We start from the raw sequence: 22,049 nt of genomic DNA, 5'->3' as shown, positions 1-22,049 counted from the left end.
GTGCACACATGTGTTATAATCACATTCCTCCCCAGCTTTCAGACATTTTCTCTGAGTAGCCTTTTGATTTTTGTGAGCTGTAACTGTGTTTGGTGAAATGCCCGTAATGTATTTAAGTCTTTTAGCGCACATCTGATAGCGTTCTTCATTTGCATCCACCCGGATATATTGTCTCACACACACACACACACACACAATCACAATCACACAGAGTCAGGTAATTTGCATGTGATTATTTGCATATTGTACAAAGCAGGCATGCCTGACAGACCACCCACTGCTCAGCTAGTGCGGCATCTGGCTGATACACTGCTTACATGATGTATTACTGATAGGGCCAGTGTCATCACTAGAGACTGACAGACAGGCAAGGTCACCTTCAGACCGAGATAAAGCAGGGGAAGGGAGCCGGAGAGATGGATATCTTTGGGAGCAGCGGGCATATAAAAACAAAACAATCACAAGTGCTTGAGCTTGCGGTGGTTTAAGCTGTCTGTCCGGTTTTCACACTGTGCGTTAAGATCTGTTTTTGCATGCTCGTGTTAATACACTCTGCTTGTTTCTCTCTATCCATGGCTGACTGTCGCCGCTCCGTCCACGTTTGTTCTTTTAAATGGATGCAGTTTTGTTTGCGTGTGCATGCGGAAATGAGATTTGTATTGCAAGAAGGATCATAATTGTGCATTAACGTGCGTTTTCTGACCATACAGACGTGCAGGAGGTGCCTCAGCTTCTTGTATCTGTGTCACTGTCACACGCTCTCCCTCTAGACGCTCCTGATGGCCTGACAGCTGCTCTCACATAAAGACCTCCAAAGCATTCACATGAGCACACACTGCGTCAGTCTTTGAAGTGCTACAAATTTGTACACACGCACAGCACCTTTCTGACTCCCCAGTGCATTGTTGAGAAGATATACGACCCACACGCACACACACTACGTGATAAATTTGTGTGTGAATTATACCAAGGCGACGGGGGTGGTGGGGGGGACATCGATTAGCACTGGCTTAAGCATGCCTTCTCATTTCCTGTCTTCCATTACAGCACTCAGCTCCATCTCTGCCATACCCTGCTCAAGAGGCTGCCACTGGTCCTCACACATACACACACACGCACACGCACAGACACACACATATGCAGGGTTTGGATTAGCTTGCTGGGCAAACGTCCAATATGACAAATCCACACACACACACACAGTCTGATAGTCATATCCTTTCTGCGCCCCTCTCTGTGAGCATTCCTCCTCTCTTTCTCTATAGCAGCAGTCTAGTAAGTATTAGTGAGATGTCTCATTACTTCACCAGGCTATGCTAACAAGGCACAGCTAACACAATGGATTACAGGGAAATGAAACACCCGGCGGTTTAAAGGGTCTGCGCAAGAAAAAGCCAGTGTCCTCTCAAAACGTCAGCATTCCTCCCTTTTTTCTTCCCTCATTGTGTGTTTGTGTCTCTGTGAATCCTGACTCACGGGCATTACCTTGAGACCAGACAAGTCTCCGCTCTCTTGAGAACATCCCAGGCTATGCACAAGCACACACACACATACAGGCACGCTGGCGAATACACTAACACGCACAGGGAAGCCAGGTATCAAAGCGAGATGGCTTTGAAGCGGCTAAATGAAAGGCTGAAGGCAGAAATGACAATGTTTTCTGGCAGGCTTTAACTCTATGTCTGGCTGAGAGGGAGAGCTTGGGAAATAAAGTCAGTATTATGATCTGAACACTGAGATATGAGCTCTCCTAACCGCCTCCATCTGTCCTCCTGCAGCCTGCGTTTGAAGTCTTACTCGGATCTGCATTCTAGTCTCTACCCCTGCAAAGCGCTGCAAAGATTTCTGACTGTGCTAATGTGTGTCTCTCTCTATGTGTGTGTATTAGCATTTAGCCTAAATCACTGAGCATAAGTTGCCAGGTGCTCTTTGACTGTTTTGTGCTGTTAGTGATCATCATTTTATAACCCCTCTCTCCCTTTGACTTTTAACAGTGCTGCTATCTGCACCATCACTTAACTTGTGTTAAATTTCCTGGCTTAAACTGACGTGAAACAGAAGTGTGTTGGAGGCAAAGACAAATATTTAAGTTGGACGCAGCTCGGCTGTTTTATGCCGCAAACAGCCAGCGCTAGTGTTCTCAAGTCTCACTGCCTCTCTCTTTCTAGAAGGAATCCAGCGCGATCCTTTAAAGCAGATATCTTATTATTCCTGCTATTAGTTTGCTGTATTCCTCGAGGACACATTTGAAATAAAGGAGAAGTGAAACAGACTGTGGAGCGAAGCAGAGGGTTGGAAAAAGTTGTGAACCTCAGTGTCGCAGTCATGTGGGGTGCTTGTGACTCTCTAGTGTGTAAAAGGGTGCCTGTGGTTGGCAGTATGATCCACCAGTAGTGGTCCTCAGCCCCGAAGTCTTAATTAGTATCATCTGTGAGCTCCGCGTGACTCATTCTTCTTCTTCTCCCCCCCTCCCCTTCCTCGATTCTCTGCTGTGTTTTTTGCCTCGATGACAAGAGGACCTGTTAACATCCTCACATGTGTTGCTGTATGTCATCAATTTGTACGGCGACCCGGCCAGCGAGTCCATCGTAAAGTGATCTAAACCCTGTGGGCTTGATTCTGTGAAAGTGGGTTTTAAATTTAAGACAGGCATTCAAAGGCGCACACACACACACACACACACACACACACACACAGCGAAACGAGAGCAAATCTGCCCACTCTGAATCGGCTAATGCTCATCCAATCCAATATGGAGCCGGGCTGACAGATGGGCCCAGTGTGTTCAAAGCAGAGGGTGCCGATTTAATATCCAAACAGGTCAAGCCAAAGAGAGGCAGAGAGAGAGACACCCATGTGTAGGCATGGTGTAAAAGGTCCTGCCAGCATCGCCACCACAGCTGGGACTCACCTTGCCCCTCCCCCACCACCCCCCATGCCTCCCACACAATCTCACACATTATATATTTAATTATTTATTCATTTTTTTCTTGTTGCCAGGCATACAAGAAGGCTGTGCACAGTTCCGCCCAACAAATGTTGTAATCAGCATTTGCTTAGTGTTATTATGTGTGGCTCAGAGAATGAGGCTTGAGGGGCAGAGGCTTCCTCCAAGTAGCCAAGTGCACACGGTGAAGCCCATAAGGAGAGGAGGATTGAAGAGAGGGATCCTGCTGCTGCTGGTTCTGACAGTCTGATTTAGAGTTGCTTTCTCTTACCTCTGACACAGAGTCCCAGCCTGCTGCTGCTGCCGGCTTGGGAGAAGAATAGAGGTGCTTATCCTGAAAGCCTGTTATTTGTGTGTGTGTGTATTTGTGTGTGTGTGTTTGTTCACACAGCACGCTAGCATTACTTTTTAACAACCTCCTTTGTCAGTCACTGAGATGTCTGAGATTGCGTGAGCACAGCAGATCTCTTGTACCTCACAACTGCATGTTCACACACATGCAATATATTTTTTTATTTTTTTAAGTTTGTCTGTGTGTGCCGTCCAGATGGAAGTGCTTATTGAGTGCTGGTGTGCTGGCAGATCTCTCCGTCTCAAAGAGAGCGGGAAAAAAAGAGGGAGAGGAAGAACGAAAATGGGGAAGGGAGAAAAGGCGAGTGGAAAACCCTCCCAATCATATCCATCATCTTTGTGTGCTTGCGCGAGTGTACGTGTGATCTTCCCAGCCAGCTCTTCCTGCCTCCCCCTTCTCTAATCTTATCATGTTGGAGCAGCAGATTAGTCCTCCCAGATCCCATCTCTGCCTCCAAATGCCACAATCGCCCTTTTGTTCTTTTGGTTGTGCTTTATTTCCCCTTCCGACAGGCTAGGTGAACACTCCAACTTTATGCCCTCCCTACCATTTTATGTGTATGTGTGTGTGTCAACACCAGTACCAGCCCTGATCTCACATACTCGAGCCTCCCTTGTCCTCGGGGCATTCGTTAACTAAGCTGTTAGCTCAGCAAGCCTGCTAGCTTAGCTGAACTGCTTGACATTCCTTGCTAACACCAAGCTGCTGCTGCTGCCGTTGCTTGCATGACCTCCCCCGTTCCCTCCCTCCCTCCCCTGCCGTCTCCTTTGTCTGCGGGTTTGGGATATGTCTTTCCTTCTTTACTTCTGGTTGCCACCTCCTGCAGGAAGTCATAGATCCTGGCTGGTGTTGTCGCCAGTGCACGAGGGGGTGGTCACTAACAGGGTTTGCAGAGGAAGAAGTGTGTTTGAAAGGCAGAGAAAATAAACAGAGGTTTCCTGTTAACGAGGTGCGCTGGGGGCCTGTCGTGTGGGAGAAGGGAGGATCTGGTATTGTTTAAAGCAAAGCTCTAGTGTTACAGTGGAAGGAGGAAGAGGAGGAGGCGGCGGAATTGGGCATTAGGTTTGAGGGTTACAGGTTGTAACAACGCTCTCTGGCTGCCATATTGCAAAGGCTGCTGTGAACAGTCGCGAGAGAAGCCGGTTGCTGCTCAAACACTTACAGGGATTGGGGGTTTTTGGGTTGAAAAGCACTGCATTGATTTTACACTCTCGCACTTGAAAACGCAGACTTAATCCCGCGCTCTCCGATCTTTGACTGATTTTTCTCCTTCGAATAACGGAGCTGTTTTGTTTTGTTTTTTTCACATTTAAAGCCTTTCCTTGTAAAGAGAAAAGTCTGCCCTCTGTGTATCCCTCTTCTCCCAGTCTTTGTAGCATTGTGGTCGTACACAGGGGCCCTCGCTCCAGAGTTGACTGCACAAAGAAAACTGCACAGCCATTATGGACCCAAGGGGCCAGCCATCTTTAGCTAGTCAAGGGGAGAATTAACTGGCTTGTCTTGTCTTGACTGCTTTCAGGACAGTGATGAATGCACTGATTCGTTTTTATTAACAGTAACTCTTGCCTCTTTTATTTTTTTTTTAGCTTGTTCCACAAGAAACATACTTTATGTTTTCCTAATAAATATCCTTTTTGAGAAATAGTTGAACCCCTGTCTGTCTGAGGAGTGCTAAAAGAATGCCACAGGCCAAGCTGAGCCATGGGAGGGAGGGGAGGTGCTATTGTGTTCAGCCCCAAAGCATGACTCTCAGATTTATATCACCTCAGTGAATAAAGGGGCAGTCTTGTACCCTGCGGGTTGCAGTGAGGAGGATAGTTGTGATTTTAAGTGAAAAGAAATGAGATGGGGTTTTTTTACTGCTCTCACCTTAATCTGCCTCCTTTCTCTCTCCTAATTTCTCCCCTTCTGTCTCCTCTGCTCTGCTTCTTCACCTCTTTCCCTCCGCCTTGTTTCGTTTCTTTCTCTCAGTAAGTCTTTTGGCCTCTCTGCAGTGAGCGGTACTCCCAGGGTTTAGGGCCTCAGGAGGAGGGGGAGGGCAGGGCCATGTTTAGCCTCTGGCAGGACAGACAAAGATGGCCGACACTGTGCGGGGCTCGGCTCTCTACAGGCAGCGTGGAATGCCTCTAATCAATTCAGCGTTGTGGTTCTTATGTTCTCCCTCTGTCATTTTCTGTGACAGGCTTAGCAAAGCCCAGACAATGCGAGTAGTAGTTCGCGCGGCGAGTCTGAGCTGTCTATCATCTCCCTTCATTTTCTCCCAGTGTTATCTACTCATTTTTCCACCCCGCATGTTTATGGAATTGTGATAATTGAAAGCTGCGCTCCACTCCCACTACGTGCTCCATATGTTGCACTCTCAGAGTCTCTCTCCGTCTCCCTCCCTCTTTTTGCCTGAGAGGGCTTAACGCCGCTGTGAGCTTCATAACAGCAATCTGCTCTGGAGAGTGGCGGCTACTCTCTAGCAACGAGGATACTGATGATAGTGGAAGCAACATTTGGTCTCTGCTTTGGTTGGTTTGAAACAATGCAGGCTAATGAATGAGACATACAACCTGCGCTTTTGTTTGTCTTCTTTTTCTTCTTTGCATCTTCTCCGTCTGCCTGTGCCTTTTTGTTTGCATCAGGCTCTGCATTTTGTGGGTTCTACAGACAGAAAATGAGATGTTCGGGTAGCACACCGGCAGCATTTACAGTCTGCCTTTAAAGTATTAATTATGTATAAGCACCGGATAACTACTCGTTCCGCTGTGGCAGGCAGCCCTGTTAGTCTAGAAGGCAACTGTGTCTGTACATTGGATAGACAAGAGGTATGGAAGGGTGGGCTGACTGCTTGGAGGGAGGGGGAGTGGCATGACGTCATTGCACACATTTCTACACACACAGTACGCCTTACTGCTGGGGGGGGGGGGGGGGCTGTGTCTTACTCCATCAGTGTTGGATCACAAGCAGTGTGTGTGTGTTGCTTGTGCGATGTTGCGTGCATATAATCATCCAGAGCAGTAAATGCAGCTGATTTGACTGCATGCCAGCTGCTGTTTAACACGTCCAGGCTCACTTACTCACTCATTCCTCCTCCCTGCTAAAGGTTTGAGAAAGGAAAAGAAATGAAAAAACAAAAAGTGGTGGAGTGAAAAGGTTTACAGTGGAAGAATGGCGTGGGGGGGGGTATGGAATATGGAAGGAGTGGAGAGAATGAGAAAACCAGAGGTGGTCTCGAGGTTTAAGGGGAGGTGATGATTTGCTTGGCTGCGTGTGCTCTCAGTCTCCTCCCCTGTGACATAACAGAACAATGTACTCCAAAGGCTTTAAGTATCTTTACCCTGACCTCATGTTTCTTGCTACGCACACACATATATACACAAGAGCCTGGAAAGGGTGGATGTTAAACTGTCTGCCTTGGATTACTGAAGTATCTTCCCCACCTTTTTATTTTCTCCCCTTGTGGTTTTTCTCCTGTACTCCATTGGTGGTGTCGGTGCAGGTGTCTCGGTCTGTTAGTTCAGTGCAGTGCAGCAGAGCCCCTAATAAAGATGGCTGGGGCCAACAGGATTGTGTCGCAGTCCAGCACCCACCCTGGCAGTCTCTCTAATGTTCTTTCAAACCACTGTGACGGTCAGTTGGGTTTATGTGCAGTCACAATAAATATTTTATAACATGAAATGAAAACAGTATTTTGCCCTTTTCATCCCTCACCTCAGCACTAGTGTCAGTCTCTACCATTTTCTCCCCACACCTTCCCCCCCCTGCTGTTTTTTTCCCTTCCCTCTGTGTGTTTTCATTGACTCACCCTGTGGAAAGGCTCTGTTCTCACCTCAGTGCTGCCACTTGCTGGCCAGCTGAAGGATTAAAAGAGATTTGCTGACTTGCATTTTATCAAAGAGCCAGTGGGTGGCAGCACATAAAGGCATAGAAAACTTGATACTGTACATGTGCATCAAAAAGCTTTATAAAGCCCTAGTAGTGTGTTAAATACATAATGGCTCATTAGAGTATTATCATTAAGTGAAGTGAAATCAAGGCAAAGGATTGATTTGCACAAGGCATAGGTTGAACACTCATCCATTCCCCGCATGGTTCCTCTCACTCCATACTTCCTCCAGCGACGGCCATCCCACTGTTTACTTTATTAAGGCTCTAAATGCCCCACAATCCGTTTTTAATTGACTTGGTCTCTCTGCGTGCGTCTTGGCATCAGCCTGTGTGAGCCATAAACGGTGCATCTGCACGGCTTCGTTCTTTGCCAAAAGGCCAATTTGTGACGTCGTAATCAAACAGAACGATGTCTGTTTATCTTAGCGTGGGATCTTTTTAGTCTCCTGCTCACTCACTTTGTGTCTCTCTGTGTTGCAGAGTAAACGGGACCATCTGCTGATGAATGTGAAATGGTACTACCGCCAGTCAGAGGTGCCTGACTCCGTCTACCAGCACCTGGTGCAGGATCGCAACAATGAGAACGGTGAGGCCGCCGATTGATCGTTTAAACACACCTGCACATGTGCACATGTACAGAACGTGCACGCAAGAGAGTAAATCCATTTAATTTTCTGTGCTGTTCCTCCTCTACAAACACACACACCTGGCTGTGCTCTCCGCGCTGTGTCCCTGGCAGCCGAGCCAATACCGTGGCTCTGTGCTGGTTCCCTGGGTAACACTGCTTCAGGCCAGACAGCAGCACAGTGGAGTGTTAATAACCCGCAGTGTCATGTGGCCCTTCAGTGTACACGCTCTCAACCCAGTCAGTGCCAGTGGACTCATCACACTCTCAGCACATTCACATCTACAGGAACACGAGCCTGCCAGTGATCTGCAGCCACTGAATATCAAATCCTGAGAGAAATTTAACATTGTTGGAGTAATGGGTGTCCTCGCAGCACTCTAGTGCTTATTTTTTAGATTTTTATTAGTATTTTTTAAAAACATATTTTAATTAATGAAGCCATCAGTCATACATGCAAATCTTTGAACGGCCTGCAACAGGTAAATGAGTAATTGTTTAGTTATATCACTAAACCAATATCGTATCATCCTTTTGGATTCAGAGTCAAAACCAAAGCCAGTTCAAAACAAGTCGCCTCAAGGAGCTTTATACTGTAAGGTAAAGACCCTGCAGTATTAGAACACCCAAACATCAGATGACCTCGCCCTGTGAGTACGCACTAGGTGATGATTGGAAGAAAAAAGCTCCCTTTGAATAGGAAGAAACTTCCAGCAGAACCAGGCTCAGAGAGTCTCCTCTGCTGCAACCGGTTACGGGGTGATGGGAAAAGGAAAAAGGAGGGCATAGAGAGAAAAGATAAAAAAACAAGCCAAAGGAGAGAGAAGGTGAAATTCAGACGGCTTGAAAGTGCTTATCAATACATTTATCAACACAAACTCTTACTGTATGCTCAACTGTTTATCCAAACTTTAAGCAAATTCAACTGGTAAACAAAATAATGAGCTCACGAGTTCAGTTGTCAGCCTTACTGTTTTGAAATGTAATAATTTATAACAGCTTAGTCCTTAGTTGTTCATCTAGAGCAGGGGTGTCGAACTCCAGGCCTCGAGGGCCGGTGTCCTGCAGGTTTTAGATCTCACCCTGGGTCAACACACCTGAATCAAGTGATCAGTTCATTACCAGGCCTCAGGAGAACTTCAAGACATGTTGAGGAGGTAGTTTAGACATTTAAATCAGCTGTGTTGGTTCAAGGACACATCTAAAACCTGCAGGACACCGGCCCTCGAGGCCTGGAGTTCGACACCTGTGATCTAGAGTGTTTAGCTAGCAATTTAATACATTTGTCTGTTACTATTAGCTAAACATAAGCTACTTATCCATAATGTAAAGTAAATCAGCTATTAGCCATAGTTTTAGCTCCGTATTTCGTCCACGGTTCCACACTATTACTATTCTAATCATTCCCACATTTCTTTGGGGCTTTTTATTTTTTATTGGTTTATTATTTTTATTTAACTTTTTTTCAGTTGAAACATGTTCAAACCCACTCAGTAGTTTAAGTGTAATTAAAGAAACTAGCTGACCTATTCTCCATGTACCCCATGGCTACATATATCTGTGTTCTCTGTGTTCTTTGACTGTCAGAATTGAAAATGTCAACTACTCTACTTGGTTTTATTGCAGCAAGAACTCTGTGTCCTATAAACATGGTTGAAGTTAAATTAGTTTTGTAGTTAAGTGTTACTCGGTGTTCTGAACACTTTGTCGTTGCACACAAGTTTAATTTTAGCCTTTTAAATGTGCGTGTTCCCGGAAATGTTTCTCAGCCTGATTATAAACTGCAATTTTCTCTTCAAACTGAGATAAAATAACACACCTCACCTGTTGACACATCCTGTTCACAGTTGGCAGTTCTTGTTAGCCGGAGTGCCCCCAGTGGCTCGGTTTTCTTTGCTTCACAGTACAATCATCTCTACCTTTACACGCTGTAAAAACAGCCTCCTAACCAAACAAAAAATCCAGATAGGATCAGGGTTGCAGCTAAGTACGGTGTTGTGCCATTTTCTTTTTCTACGATAATACAAGGATTGTGCCACACAGTGCTATACTATCAGCAGTCTGTCCTGGCAGCAGGGACTTGGACTATTAGAATTGATGTCACAAGGCTGGAGCTCACTGGCCACAGCTCAGGTCATTTGTCAAAGACAAGTCCCAACTTCCTCTTGTTGCCAGTGATGCATCGTAACTACCATAGGGGTCATTTCACTCGAGAACTGAACATTATGCTCTCTTCTGAAGGGATAGCATATTACTGGCTTTATTGAATTGAACTATTTATTGAATTATGGCGCAATATTCCACAGAGGTGCTTGTTACTGTGGGTAAACACAGAATTGTGCTGATACTTTTGTGGTTTACAGAGCTACTTTATCTCAAATCATTATTTTTGTCACAGATTATGTATATGATGTAGACTGACCACAGGCACTATTCCCTCCTGCAGACTCTGGCCGGGAGCTGGTCATCACAGATCCAGTGGTCAGGAGTCGAGAACTCTTTATCTCGGACTACGTGGACACTTATCATGCTGCTGCTCTCAGGTAAACAAACCCACACACGAGCAAACAAAACTGCACATAAAGACTGGAAGCTTTCTAAACAGTGCTACAGAAAAATGGAATACTTTCAGCACAGGCTTCACAGGTTTTTTCTACACCGAGATTTCTGCTTCTAGAGCTCTAGTAACATCTAGGCTATTACAGTATTTGAATTTATAACAGTGTAACTGGAACAGCTTTTATTTGTGGATTTTGGTGCCTTTGTATACAAATTACAGAACTGTCATTCAACTTTCGTGGCACTTTCTGCTATGATTTTGTGTTTCTGTCAGCAAGATAAAGATAATCTTATGCCTTTTAATCAGAAATTGGAAAAAAGAAGAAGCAAATATTATACTTTTGCTGACTAATTCAATGGTAAAGCAAATCAGTTCCCTTTTCTTTTAATTGAAACACTGCTATCATAAAACATATGGCGGGTCTGAACCAGACTCAGGATATAATATAGTGTATTTTATTTATCCCTTTGCCTTCTGAGCCGTAAACCTCCATTATCCCCATATTTCTGCCACCTCTCCATGAATAATTATGTTGCTCTGATACCAAATTGCTTTATAGCACTACACACTGAGCTATTTCATTTTTACAATCCTAAAGTGATCATATAGCATGCTTTACTGGTTTTAGCAGGTGCTGCTAAAATAGAGCAGATGTGTAAAGATGCAAAGCCATAACTGAGGCACATACCTTTATGCTGTTGAACATTAAAACACTGATTAAAACAGCTCTGCATCAATACACACCTGCACAAGCTGCTAGAGAGCAGCCTATAGCGCCTCCTCTGTATATATTTAATGTCTTTGGAAATGCTCGCCGACTTAATAATTTTCTTTGTCTAGAAACAAATACGCTTTGTTCGGTCTTTGTCCCTGCCTCTTCCTCCCTCCTGGCTGACCACCCCTCCCCTCCTTTTCCCTCCTCTTCCCCTTTCCTTTAATCAAAACCATCTGCAAGCGGTAAAGCCATGTCTTCCAGAAACCACAGATTTTAGGGAAAATTAGCTGCAACTTCTCCTACACAGAGCTCCCTTTGATTTGTCTTTTTCTCTGGGCTTTAGATAAACGGGAGGGAATTCCAGTGGGATGCTGTAATGCCGCAGCTCTGAGCTCTCCAAAGACGGCTCTCCTTAGCACCCTTTAATCTTTTCAGGGGGAGGAAGATACTATTTCTCTGCAACGCAGCCCAGCTACATATGGCTGTGATGTCTGTTATTTTGATAGAGCCAGACACCAGGGTGCTGGAAACAGGAAATGGCATCAAGATGTGGTCAGAGCCGTGGCCTCCACGGCTCACTGGGGGGTAAACGTGTTAGGAGGGGAGACAGGCAGGTTGAATTCCTTTTCCAGATCTCTGCGTCTGCAGCAGATGAGGCAACGCTGACATGTTCAGCTGGTGTTTACGGCTTAAATAGCCAGAGCCTGATATTTCACCGCAAAAGTCAGCAGGTGCTGACAAGCAGCAGATACCTGCTGTCGCACTTGTCCCCTCCTATAGGCGAACATACCAGAAGCCTCTAATTAGGGCTACTTGTGCTCATGCTGGGGTGTCACTTTGTCATGTTGGTTGTTTTTGTCTAATAAAGCCTGTCTGCTCTCTTGCAGGGGGAAATGCAACATTTCCCATTTCTCTGACATTTTCGCTGCCCGGGAGTTCAAAGCCCGCATGGACTCCTTTTTCTATATCCTTGGATATAACCCAGAGACCAGGTGAGCTTATGCACTGATGGTGCACCCGTCTTAATTCTCCCCCAAGCTCTGAAATTCAGTCAGCCCTGCACAACACTGACACCACGTTTATTAAATCAGGACAACATCGAGCCATCAGAAGTTCAGGTTGACATCCTCAGCATTTTTTTTAACAAACAAAAACTAAAATCTAAAAATATTCATTTTCACATCAGAAAAAGAAAAGCAGCAGGTCTCCGGCCTGTTAGGTCTGCAGTGATTAAGATGACTACACAATTATCAATGTAGGTGACAGCTAATTTTATGCTAACCGATGCCTGTATGAGGCAGCTCATTGTTATGTTGAGACAAAAATAGCCATTCATTATAAAGACACTTTGATGCAGCTAATATCGGATGAGGCATGTTGCTGGGGTTTGCATTAGTGTTAAATAACTTGCTAAATAATACATTCTTAGCAAGCTTACGCATGCAGGAGCTATACAGAGAAGCTATTTTTACCCCACATGAGACCTGAGGTCTCTACTTTCTTTCTTTTTTCTTTTTTTTTAAAAAAACGTGTAATGTCTAATGATGACGAAAAAGAATGATCCCGATGTGATCCAATTATGGGGAATGAGCCAGGGAAACCCCCCATGGTTTGTAATTTTATTGGGAATGTATCGATATTTTTCATGTTGCATGTCAGGTTTTAAACATTGATCTTTTGCGTTAAAATTATGATTAGAATCAAGATCCTGCACGTTAAGCGTCTGATTAAGGTTTCACTGAAAACATTTTGATATGCCACTACAGGAAAGGTACGGGTGTTAAATAAGAAAAATAATGTTGATTGAGTTTCCAGATCTTGATCCTTGTGCATCCTGGAAAACTAGAAAACACTCTTTAAAAAAAAAGAAGAAGACAAAATTCACAATATTTATGTAGCTAATTAAAATAAAACATATTTTCATTACACGCAGTTTTGTATGCTCAGATAATAATGCCCTAATTTTATGTTAAGCACATCAACATATGACAAAGCGGAGCCTCTTCTGCTGTTTTTCTTCTGTGCATTAGATTATGTTTTGGAGTTTTGCAATGACGGTTGTCTTGTTCAACCACATAAACACTCCTCACTTCTTCATTCTTTCAATCACCTTCTGGCAGTGCTTATCCACAGGCCTGCTGATATCCAGGTGTGTTTCTCCTTCTGTGCAGAAATGTGGGTTTGCAGAGCCCCTAAGACAAGAGGCAAAACAAATCAACAGATTACACATTATGATTGTGCTATATACTAGGGGTGCAACAATACTCGTATCGATATTGAACCGTTCGATACAGTGCTTTCGGTTCGGTACGCATATGTATGAACAATACAAAAATTTTTTTTTATTTTATCAACTTTCCTTCTGACGATGCTGTCTGTGTTGAGCGCTCAGTGGATCTGCGTTCCACTACTCCGCCTAGGCTGCACTGTCGAGCGCAGATCCACTGAGCGCAGCGCAAGCTAGCAAAACAGAAGCTAAGCTAGTTGCAACATGGCAACTGCCTCAACGCTACCCGAAATTGAACCTCCCCCACCCTCATTCAGATGTGGCCTTTGGAACTATCTTGGTTTTCATGTGAAGCATGACCCTGATGGTAAGCGCATCATGGACAAAAGTAAAACAGTATGTCGGATGTGCCACGCAATGCTCAATTGGTGGGAACTAATGCGTTAGCGCAGTTAGCTTGTTAACGTGTTGACGCCGTCCAGTCCCACGCACGGGGCGATCCGCGGTAACTCGTTAACGGAGATTTGCCGCGTTATGGCGTTAATGTCATTTTAACGAGATTAATGCTACAAACTTTACCTGAGTCATTTAGACAGACGTTAGCACATGATTCTCCCTATGGGGACCTGATATGTTTAATATGCTGCTGAGAATATAGCCCAGAAGAAGCGTATAGTATAGCTTTTATTTTGGAAAGAGCCATTTCTCTGTAATAAACTCTTTTCCAAAGATGAGTGATTTCTCGATCAGATAGATTTATTTTATTTTTTAATTATTTTGTTGTTTCAGCAACATTACATTTAAAAACTGTACTTTTGAGTTAAAATATATATTTATAATTTTAATAAATGACAAATTGAAAGACATAAAAAAAAATTTGTATCGAAAAAAATATAGAACCGTGACACCAAAGTATCGAACCGAACCGTGAATTTTGTGTATCGTTGCACCCCTACTATATACATGTCCACAGAATGGTACCAGGATATCCCCACATGTATTTATGGAGGCCTTGTCTGAATCATAAATATCAAGTCAAAATGTTCTGCTTGCATGACCCCAGTCATATTCAAAATGTTATAATAAGAATATTATCAAAATATTTGTCAAACCGTCTTTCCATACGTTTTCTTAACCGCACATCAGGTTTGCAAGGAGGCTGTCGTAGAACATGAGGGAGGGGGGACACTGCATGCAGTTTTACTAAGTGTCATAACTGAACACAGCAATGCTTGGAAAGTCGATGCTACATCCTAACGCTAGAGGTGTATAAAATGAAACACCTGGCCACCCAGTCTGCCTTTACAAACACTGTTGAAAGAATGGGTCGTTCTGTAGAGCTGAATGAATTTGAGCATGATGCTCTGACATGATGTCACCACCGAAAGGAGTCAGTATGTGAAATTTCTTCTCTTGGAGATCTTCCACACGTAGCTATAAGCGCTATTATTGCAACGTGTTTCGGAACCAAGAGGAGCTCGGCCGCAAAGTTAGAGTGGAGACCTGAAGCTCATGGTGCGTAAACGTCTCCAACACTCTGCTGACTCAGTAACTACAGAGCTTTAAATCTGAACTGGCATTAACATCAGCACAAAAACTGTGCACCAGGAGCTTCATGGGATCGATTTCTAGCACAGCGCTGTGTTTCAGTAGTGCTATGCAATACGGCAAAGTTTTAGTAAATATAGAGCTAGTATTACTATTACCAATTCCAATATTGATGGGTATTGTTTAGGTTTTATCCAATATCGCTGCCAAACTGGTACTTTTGAAACGATGCCGGTGCTTAAACGGTGCTCGAACGGTGCTCGGACCGGTGCTTAAAGAATGGAGATCACAAACTTTGTCCAAAAACCTCTTATGTTTTTATTTTTAGCAGTCTCTTTTTTTCCTGCAAAATGATAACCAAGTTAGCCTTTTCTGTTGATACAACATACCTCCTTTGATTGGAACCAGTGCTTAAACAATGAAAAATACAAACTTTGTCCTAAAACCTCTCATGTTTAGCTGTTTTTTTTTTTGTAAAAAGATAACAATGTTAGCCTTTTCTGCAGCTATAGGGCATATATGGTATCACTCTATCAAATAAGAAAACAGCTGCATGTAACTACGACGGTGTTTGCTAGTTCACCTTACATGCATTAATTTAATAACGTGGTTAGCCTACTCAACGTAAATTACACACGAACAACATTAAGCTACTCACCCAGAGAAGAACGGCTGCTGCTGCTACACTGGCAGGGCTAGGGGCCAGGACTCTCCTCTTCGGGTTCTTGGGGGGATGTTGCTAACTCCGGGTCCGATAACAAGCACCACACCCGCAGTAGATGTGCCCGGTGTGAGGTCTTGCAGCAAGCTATCAAATACGGTGCATTTTTCGGCTTTTAAAAAAACGCAATGCGTCGCCAGGTGTTTCATCAGATTCAAGGTGTTACCTCCTTTGCACAGTATCACCTTAAAGCACTTGTTGCAGGCTGCTGAGTTTGCATCTTTTGCTGTGAAGTACAGCCAGACTTTGACCGCTTCGCCTTGGGCATTTTTAATCTGTAGCTCTGCTCTAAAAGAACGTATGTACCTGGACCCGCCCACTATCCTTGCAAAGGTAAAGTTATTGGCTAAAATCGAAAGTGTATGACATCTCAAGAAAAAAAACAGCACCGAAATGTGCGCTGCTTTTCGGTCTGGTTACTACCGTTTATGTTAGAACCAGTGCCATCATGGCACCGGATACCGGTACCCATCCCTGTATAGGGGTAGGAGTATGTCATGATTTGAGATGAATCATCATTAATCTGCACATTTTAATGACCACTAAATCACTGCGATTTCACTGTGTACGAAACACACCTTTTGCTCTTCCTGCATTTTGACATTATTTATTTATTTATTGGAGACCTGTAATGTAAACGTGTCCATCTCTAAAACACTTTGGATCCAGTTCTGTTGTTTAAATGTTCTATAAGCTGTAAATAAAACAGACATGACAGTCAAATCAAAAGCGTTCCAACGTTTTTCATAGTTTTTCCAAAAAACAAAACAAAAAAACCCCCCAAACAATTATTATGAAGCACAATTCAGTGTTCTACATACTGAACTTGGAGGATAGAAACAAAGTATCGATCCTATCGGGATAATATCAATCAGATACTAATACCAGCGTTGGTATCGACTATTTTTCTGTTACACTTGAATATTTCAACTTTTTTAATATGTTGGATCTCTTGATCTTCACTTTAACTGATGCATTTTTACGCTGATGCCCTTCAGTATAAATATAACATTTCTTTGGACACGATGAGCTTTTTCATTCATTCAAGTGCACGAGTACAAAACGAGAGAACCCCCCTTGTGTTATTATCACTGGTTGTGCGGGGAATGCCTCACGTGTTGCAGTGACAGCTGTCCTTGTTGTTGGCACTGATGGTTGCCAGCTGGGAACCCCCCTCCATCGGGGCCCCCTGTTCCACTCTCGGTCTTCCGCTCCCTTCCTCCCTCCTCGTTTGGTATTCCGAGCTCGGCGTCTGCAGCATTGCAATTTCACTCTTGTTTATTATGGTGCAGACATACGAGGAGAGATGAATTCCGTATCCCGCATGCGGCTGTGTCTGCCTGCCTCTTAGTGCGTGCGTGCGTGTGTGAGGTCGCAGCACATGCTCAGTAGTGTGTGTAGAGGAGCGAGCCGAGCTTGCGACGCTGTACGTGCTGGCTGAGGTCACAGCACAAGCTCAGTGAATACCTCTCCGGGAGCGAATGCGTGGTTCTCCATTTTGAGCACCTAGGAATAGGTGTGAGAGGGGAATTAATTTCAACCAGCGTTACACACACAGTGTCAGCACCCCCACCTTAGGGCTCGATGTCAGAAATGGACGATTTGTTCAGTCCCCGGAGGTAGGTTTGCGATCACATTGTCGCGCTTTCCCCGTGCCATTTATCGGTTGCGAGTGCGCGAGTGTTAGGCTCGTCTTATTTTCATGGAGTCGCATTCCAGCTGTCTGACAGGACTGTGTGATGTGTGTGAGAGCCGTCCGCGCCGCTGTCATTGTGTTAACCGGCTGTGTTTGTGTGTCGGTGGCGGGGGAGAAAAAAACCGAGTGTCGGTAGCCCGAACGCTTCTGGACGCGCAGGCTGTCACCGCAGCCTCGCATGCCGTTACGCGTCTGGAGTCGCTCCGCACCTTTTTGTGCATGCGCTTCATTCAAGCTTCCGATAAACGCACATTGTCGGGGTGTTCATCCGCGAGTGTGGGGCTGGTGAACGTGCTGCCGGTGTGGTTATATGGTGTGCGTTAAGACCAGCAGAGGCTTCCCTGGCTCCATTTTGCATCTCCTGTTTACAACCGGGATGATGACATGGCGTATGAAGCAATGCCGGGGAGGGGGTGCAGGCAAAGCTCAGACGGCTGTGCTGCCAGCTGCGATTTACACAAGCCTACCGATCACGATACCAACAACACCAACTTGAGTCTGCTGCTTCTTCTTCTGTTTTTTTTCCTGCTGCGCTACAATTATGTCAGTGTGCCACAGTCTAGCTCAGCGATTGGCTGGAATTGATGGCGGAGGGGGCGGGGCTATCCTTGATTGCACACAAAGTTGCCCAGACTGTCACGTTGTTGTTTTGGGTTTTGATAAGTAAGCCTGTAATTACTTGACAAGATTGTGTGCTAATGCTGAGTTAGAGCAGAACTTGTTGTAACAAGTGGCCATGTTTTCATAGTGTTTACTGTGCTAGGCAACAGGCTTTGAGCTGCTTAATGGGGGTGGGGGGTCATTATTAGTGGGGGCAGTGTTTTATGAATACTCAGCACAGCTGCCCAGATAGTGCTTCATCCATCCATGCCTTCCTTTGTTTGCTATGAATAATTGTATTAAGCTGATGACCAGGATTTCTCAATAAGTATAAAAATCAGCTGCTGGATGCATGATTAAGGAATGCTTGATATATATGCATATATTTTTTTATCACAGGCATCAGTGCTTGTGTTGCAGGCTTGCTTTTGTTTAAGAGTACCTGCAGTCTTTATGGAAACTCCTCCGAGCCTCCTGCTGCGATCTGTATTCTGCCTCCTCTCTCAGGACCTGCGCAGCATTAAAGCACGGCTGTCTTCAGACACACTGTTCTCATTCTGGAGCACAGGTCCTCATTTGTCATCCTTACTGCCTCCTGCCAAATGTGCCGTGGACCTGGCCCGACTGCACATTGTCAGAAACGCGTTTTGTGAGAACTTTTTTCACTGTGTGCAGGAACACACTCTGTAAATCAAATAATTTTTCTTCCTCTTCTTTTTTTTTTTCTCCCTTTGTCATGCAGGCGTTTAGATGTGCAGATGTGGATGGTATATCTGTTCTGCTCTAATAAATCAAAAGGAATGGTTATTGTTTGTTCATTGTTCGCCACTCACAACTGTTTGGGAAGTTTCAGGCATATGATGGTGTCTGAAACCCGGCTTTAAGTGGGATTATGAAATTGTTATGAAACCTTTATAGTCTTATCTGGAGTGCTGATGACGCAGAGAACCACCGTATTTCATCTTTATCAGCACTATTCATCACTGTAGCTGCCAGTTTCTGAGTGCTTTATATTTAGTTTGTCTTATTCGCTGAGAGCGTTGGTAATAAAACCAAGTGAAGTATTTCGACATGTTTCGGAGCGGCGGGTGGTGTTTTGGCAGCTGAGGTTCGGGTTTTTGGAGTGTGCTGGTGTGGAGGTTTTTGGCAGATCATAACATCTATGGATGGATGTGGATTAAACCTTTAATCGGACTCTCCTGTCTGAAGGGATCTTTTTAAGAAGTGGAAACAGGCTAAACCTGAGCCCGTCGCAGGGTTTGCGTGGTTTGAGGACTGTAAAGAGGACGGGAGGATTGCGGCCTCTCGAGTTTCCTCCAGTGATGGAGTGCGAGCTTCTCTCAGTGCAAATCACGCTGACAGATTCTGGGCTGCTCTGCGCTCGCTTGTATGAAAATCGGCGCTGTTGCCTAGGCGACCGAGGGGAAAAGGCTTTTCAAAAGGAACATCTTGTCATTTTCTTTAATCCACTGCAGCTGGAGATTCGGTACACTATTATTAAATTGCAGTTGCTATGGCTACCAACATTTGCACCAGCAGCCGTTTTCACCCTGCATATCCAGAGCCAGTTTCCCCTCCACCTCCACTCCCCCCTTCTCCTTTTTGGGGATTCTGTTTTATTGCTGCATCCACGTTATCATGCCTGCAAATGTGCACTGCTCGGCTCGCTGTGCAGGAGCAGGCGAGCAGGAACCAAATCTGTAAACACTTTGTACTTTTTCCCCGTAAAGACTTCCACATTTGAAAATAAATGAATAAATACAGACCATCCCCACTCTGTTGGATCTAGTCTTGGTCATGAGTGGTTAGATTTTTATTATCGTCAGTTTGTGATTTTTGCCGTTTGAGCAGTTGTTTAGTTAATTAAACAGGATTTGCAGAGCTGACAGATTTCTCACAGCCGGCTTTTGAAATGGTGACGTGTAAATATTTTGTTTCAATCTGCTCTCTTTGTTTCTTCTCAGGCGACTAAACAGCACACAGGGGGAAATCCGAGTGGGACCCAGTCACCAAGTAAGTCATTGCTCAGCACACACATTAATGTTCGAACCGCAGGGCTTCACCTGAATAAGAGACTAATAATTGCATTATTCGATCTCTGGGTGGGAATTATGTGTTTAGTTTTGAGATACTAGGGTTTTTTTTGTTCATCTGTTTATTTTATGTGAACATACACACACTCTCAGATTGAGCGCCTGATATCCGGCTCAGTCGTTGCAGCGATTATCATATTTCTGTTCACCGACTTTGTGGCTAGATTCAGAAAAGTCTCGTGTTCAGTACTGCGTCACAGACGTAAGTAGTGGTTTCCAGCAAAAACTCAGAGTTACAGTTTTTGCAATAAATACAGCACAGGCAGCAAATGTAACCAAGCTTTGAGAATTTACTGTTTAATTACTTCAGGAGATCCGGATTTTAGAGAGCACTAGTGTAACAGTCTGTGCCCTTGTTTTGCAGAATCATTGTGATTTATGCATGTGTATTATTTGACAGATTAAAGCTGTATTTTACTGTGTAGTCATTAATGTGCACTTAGTAGGACTCACAGCACCAGTTATTGTTAATTTTACAAATTTTCTTCAAGCAAACATCACGCGGTTATAAATCTTTACATGTTGCCTGGGAACATTGGAATGAAATTACTGATTGGATTAAGTTTGCATGATTGTTCACAGTAATGTTTGCGCCTGCTGGTTTTAGTTGTGCTGAAACTCTACAAAGTTGTGTGTGTGTGTGTTACCCTCCCCTTAATGTCAGGTATCTTTACATAATCCCGTCTTAAACTAACACCTTCAGAGTATTTATAATTCGGTGTCATATATACTGTGTATTAAACTATTGTGACAGTAGCTTCCTGCCGTCCCACCACTCAGGAACACACAGTGAAAAGTTGATGACAGGCGGCTGAAAGAGGATATTTTCTTCAAGCCTGTGTGCTATTTGTAGTGTGACACCATCTGTCTCTCTCCTCCTCCGTGGACCTAATTAGGCCAAGCTCCCGGAGCTGCAGCCTTTCCCCTCCCCTGGTGGCCAGGCCGTAACCGAGAATGAGGAGCTGGTCTGGATGCCAGGGGTCAATGACTGTGACCTTCTCATGTACCTCAGAGCTGCAAGGTGAGCCCAGAGACACACAGGGCCTCAGACTTGGCAGTTATGCAAGGTCTAAAGCTGTTGGAGGTTTTTCACACACACACAAAAAAGGGGGGAAAAGTGATTTTTAAATTGACCTCTGACCTACAAATATGAATAAAATACTCTTTGTCAGTGAAAGTAAATGTCATGATCATGTCTCTCTGTCCAGGACCAATTCCAGGATGGGAATTGCTGAAGTCTCAACATTGGTATTTTATTGCTTTTTATTAGTGTTGCCCTCTGATCACGTTCGGTATCTTGGGATGCAATCGGTCATCAGAGCTCGATGGGATGTTGTTCCAGTTCCAGTGATGTGTGTTGACAGGTTTCTGTGTCAGAGGCCACAGTGTAATTAATCACCATGCCACCATGCCAGACAGCATTGCACAACTTCCACTGAAGTTTATGTTTAGCCTTACCTCAATTACACTCGGGTCCATAATATTTTGGCCAGTGAGGTAATGATCATAATTGCTGCCGTGAACACAGGTGTTGTCATAAAAATCAGTACATAACAGAACAAACTTTGATAACAACACCAGTGTTTACCTTTTTGCGTGATTCAAGAATTTCAACAACAATATTTTGTTAATGATTTATAAACTATGACGTGCGAGTAAAATTTTCCAAAGCTGTTCATGTTTTCTACAAATGAGGTGCAGCGCGCCCACGAGCACGCCGCAGGTGCCAGCAGTAACTTTTGTGAGTTACGATCTATTTACGGTTTCTGTTTTAACATTTTTTAAATGTCAGTGATACTTTTTACTTGGATAAATGAAGGGAACTATATAGAAAAGTCATTTTGCCACAAACTGCAGCTTCGCCTTACTGTTCTTTCTGGCTCAATGTGACTTTTTTTATTATTCATGAGAGATGTGTTTGACAAATTACACTCCAACAAGTCATTTATTTAGTTTAAATTCCCACAATCATTTGTTGGCAAATACCAGAAATCAGTTTTTCGCAGGCGATTGCTTTTTGGCACGATACCGGCAGCGTGCCACCCACAGCAGGTTACACAAATGAAGAGGTGCACGACAAGCTGAAACTACA

At 44.2% G+C, this 22,049-nt stretch overlaps 1 protein-coding gene across 6 annotated transcripts in view; it reads left to right on the top strand.

Moving 5' to 3' along the window:
- Positions 1 to 22,049, top strand: part of rerea (arginine-glutamic acid dipeptide (RE) repeats a) — a 130,529-nt gene that overhangs the window by 84,210 nt on the left and 24,270 nt on the right. For 4 of the 6 annotated variants that reach the window (XM_026153750.2, XM_080295448.1, XM_026153755.2 and 1 more), the window contains 5 exons: positions 7,653 to 7,758; positions 10,244 to 10,340; positions 11,960 to 12,064; positions 19,829 to 19,877; positions 20,854 to 20,978. In XM_026153750.2, coding sequence (XP_026009535.2) covers positions 7,653 to 7,758; positions 10,244 to 10,340; positions 11,960 to 12,064; positions 19,829 to 19,877; positions 20,854 to 20,978 — 482 coding nt within the window. Of the gene's footprint in view, positions 1 to 7,652; positions 7,759 to 10,243; positions 10,341 to 11,959; positions 12,065 to 16,801; positions 17,188 to 19,828; positions 19,878 to 20,853; positions 20,979 to 22,049 lie in introns of those variants that run through there. The other 2 variants (XM_026153757.2, XM_026153756.2) reach the window with 1 other exon arrangement.

The sequence above is a fragment of the Astatotilapia calliptera genome, chromosome 20 (assembly GCF_964374335.1).
Source record: "Astatotilapia calliptera chromosome 20, fAstCal68.1, whole genome shotgun sequence".
NCBI classification, from domain to species: Eukaryota; Metazoa; Chordata; class Actinopteri; order Cichliformes; family Cichlidae; genus Astatotilapia; species Astatotilapia calliptera.
Note: the sequence above shows the minus strand (reverse complement) of the source record. Positions and strands in the feature narration are given on the sequence as shown.